We start from the raw sequence: 2,500 nt of genomic DNA, 5'->3' as shown, positions 1-2,500 counted from the left end.
TAGTCACGTTTCCTAGGAGACGAAGGAAGCTAACCGTGGCCAGTCTCTTGACGACTGATTTGATCACCCTTTAAACGTGGTCCTCATTTTGATTCTGAATTTGCTCAAAATTGATTTTAAATTCAATAATGATATAATCAGCTGAAAAGATCTGCCCTCATACTCAACAGTTGATCTGTTCTCTTGGATAGTCCATTATATATACGACAACACATGTCCCTGTCGTAAGAATTTTTCTGCTGAAGGTTTAGTATATACATTCGCTTCAGTGTGTCGTCAAGAGTAGCATAACTGACCAAACGTAACCGAAAAAGAATTTATGCATACTGATGGCTCCGATATCCTTGTTGTAGCCCTCCCCCCCCCCCCTTCCCCTTACTGCGGCCACGATTTGCTTCCGGAAGTCTAGTAATAGTTGCTGAGAGCTGAGGTTCTACAGTATGGCTACTACTCGGTGATTGATAACTTGCAAGATTTTTTTTCCTTAGCTTGGGATAGGACGAGTATAGATTTTTATTTCCATATTTTCCCCCATTCTGGGTTTATAATTGTTCTTATTCATATTACAATTATTTATCATTATTTAAATTATTAATGATGATTCGCCTGTATCCCCAACACTAAAACCGTTCTCTCTCTCTCCCCTCCCTCCCCAGGCGGATCAGCTGACCGAAGAACAAATTGCCGAATTCAAGGAGGCCTTCTCCCTGTTCGACAAGGACGGCGACGGCACCATCACCACCAAGGAACTGGGCACAGTCATGAGGTCCTTGGGCCAGAACCCCACCGAAGCCGAACTCCAGGACATGATCAACGAGGTGGACGCTGACGGTAAGCGGAGAAGGGCGGATGTTCGTTGTGGGAGGGGAGGTGGGCCGAGGGTATGGAGTGCGGGTGTGGGGGTGTAGGAGGTGGGAGGGAAAGCGTCTTTTCTATCAGGACGTTCATGTTTGAGGACTTGTTAATAAGGTTAGTCCAGTGATCGCTCTTAAGCGTAACCTGCGCGCCCATGTTTTTGTTACTGTAACATTCTTTTTTTCTTCTGTTCTTAACGGTTCTTTTCATGACTCAGGAAGGAGGGAGGGAGGGGGGGGGGGTGGAATAATTAGTTGACATTTCTATCGGTGCATTCTGTGTGAGGTAACGGATGGTGGGAGATGGGAGAGGGGAGGCCGATGGCGCGAAGATGGTTGAAAGAGTGCGTGAGAAGACTCATGGTCGAAATCGATTTTTGAAAAAAGTATGTAACAGCGGAAGAAGAGAGAATACGGGCAATGTGTCCTGCCCCCACTGCCGGCGAGGACGAACGGACGGAAGTAGGAGCAGGAGTGGCAGCAGCAGCAGCAGTCACTGTTGAGCAGCACGTGTTGGTGGATATAAATACCCGGAGCCAACGCCATCAAGCCAGCAGGACCCGATGTAGCGGCCTCCAACACAAAACGGTATTAAGGGTCAGCAGTTGGCTTGATTTTTTATACAAGTTAGCGGGGATCATTACCCCCTCCCCCCTTCACTCCTTTCTTTAATCTCTTGCTCTTCTCTCTCTCTCGTTCTCTCTACATCAAAGAAATACAGAAAGTTACTCCTGTTAAAAAATATATATATATATTCATTAATTAATACACACACACACACACACACACACACACACACACATACACATGTGTGTGTTACTTTTTTTCTTTTTTCAAATTGTGGCTCGGCACACTTGCTTGTCCTCGAGTCCGGTTGCCCATTTCGTCTTCAAGCCTGCACGGAGTTATCTTAAGTGTAAATGCAAACGGAGGAGGAACGAGGATAGCGAGGGACTGCTAGGAAAAAAGGGGGAAACAGCCACCCCCATACTGGGATAGTGGCCTTGGCACTTGTCGCACTGCTGTCATGCTATTTATAGACACAATCCCGACATTTTGGTGTGTCAGGTTTTAATGAAAAGATAGCGATTGTCTTGGAGGGGGAGGGGAGGGGAAGGGAATGGCTGTGGCTGTGGCTGTGGCTGTAATCTGGAGTTTTTAATCATACTTGGTAGTAGCTGTCGCCGGTCGATGTCCGAGGCGTTTTTATACTCGCTTCTCGCTCGTTCTCTCCCCCTCCCTCACCTTCCCCCTCCCCCTCTCGTGGTGACAAGACGTTTGCAAGAACTCTCCTGCAAAGCGAAATCCCGCCATGACCCCTTCGTTGTTCATCGCCCCCGCACCCTCGCCCATAGCCTGCATTTCCTCACAGCGCAAGCCTCGTGAAGGTGACTGGGTACACTACGCCATGTCATGCCCACTCATGCCTGGAGCCGGGCCGTTCTGTGCGGTGCTGTGCCTGCTTGCCTGCCAGATTACTGACATACCTTCAGGTTTTGCTCGTGATAAAGGCAAGGCTGGGGAGAGAGAATCCTTTGTTTGGACATTGTTTAGGGTTATCTCTCAGTTGCATTATATCTTCCCCGTTTTACGTCGATCAGCAGCTCTGTATCTTTAACGCCAAATGCAGGCCGTTTATGGATGCC

At 48.0% G+C, this 2,500-nt stretch overlaps 1 protein-coding gene across 5 annotated transcripts in view; it reads left to right on the top strand.

The window, feature by feature from the left end:
• The window catches only part of LOC119573193 (calmodulin), a 31,711-nt gene that overhangs the window by 17,235 nt on the left and 11,976 nt on the right, over positions 1 to 2,500 (top strand). For all 5 annotated transcript variants that reach the window (XR_005228775.1, XR_005228777.1, XR_005228776.1 and 2 more), the window contains one exon: positions 657 to 831. Coding sequence is in view for 2 of the 5 variants with exons in the window: in XM_037920287.1 (XP_037776215.1) it covers positions 657 to 831 (175 nt within the window). In the remaining 3 variants the exon portion in view is untranslated. The remainder of the gene's footprint in view (positions 1 to 656; positions 832 to 2,500) is intronic.

The sequence above is a fragment of the Penaeus monodon genome, chromosome 5 (assembly GCF_015228065.2).
Source record: "Penaeus monodon isolate SGIC_2016 chromosome 5, NSTDA_Pmon_1, whole genome shotgun sequence".
NCBI lineage: Eukaryota > Metazoa > Arthropoda > Malacostraca > Decapoda > Penaeidae > Penaeus > Penaeus monodon.
The sequence above is the reverse complement of the archived record's forward strand: the minus strand, read 5'-3'. Positions and strand labels throughout refer to the sequence as shown.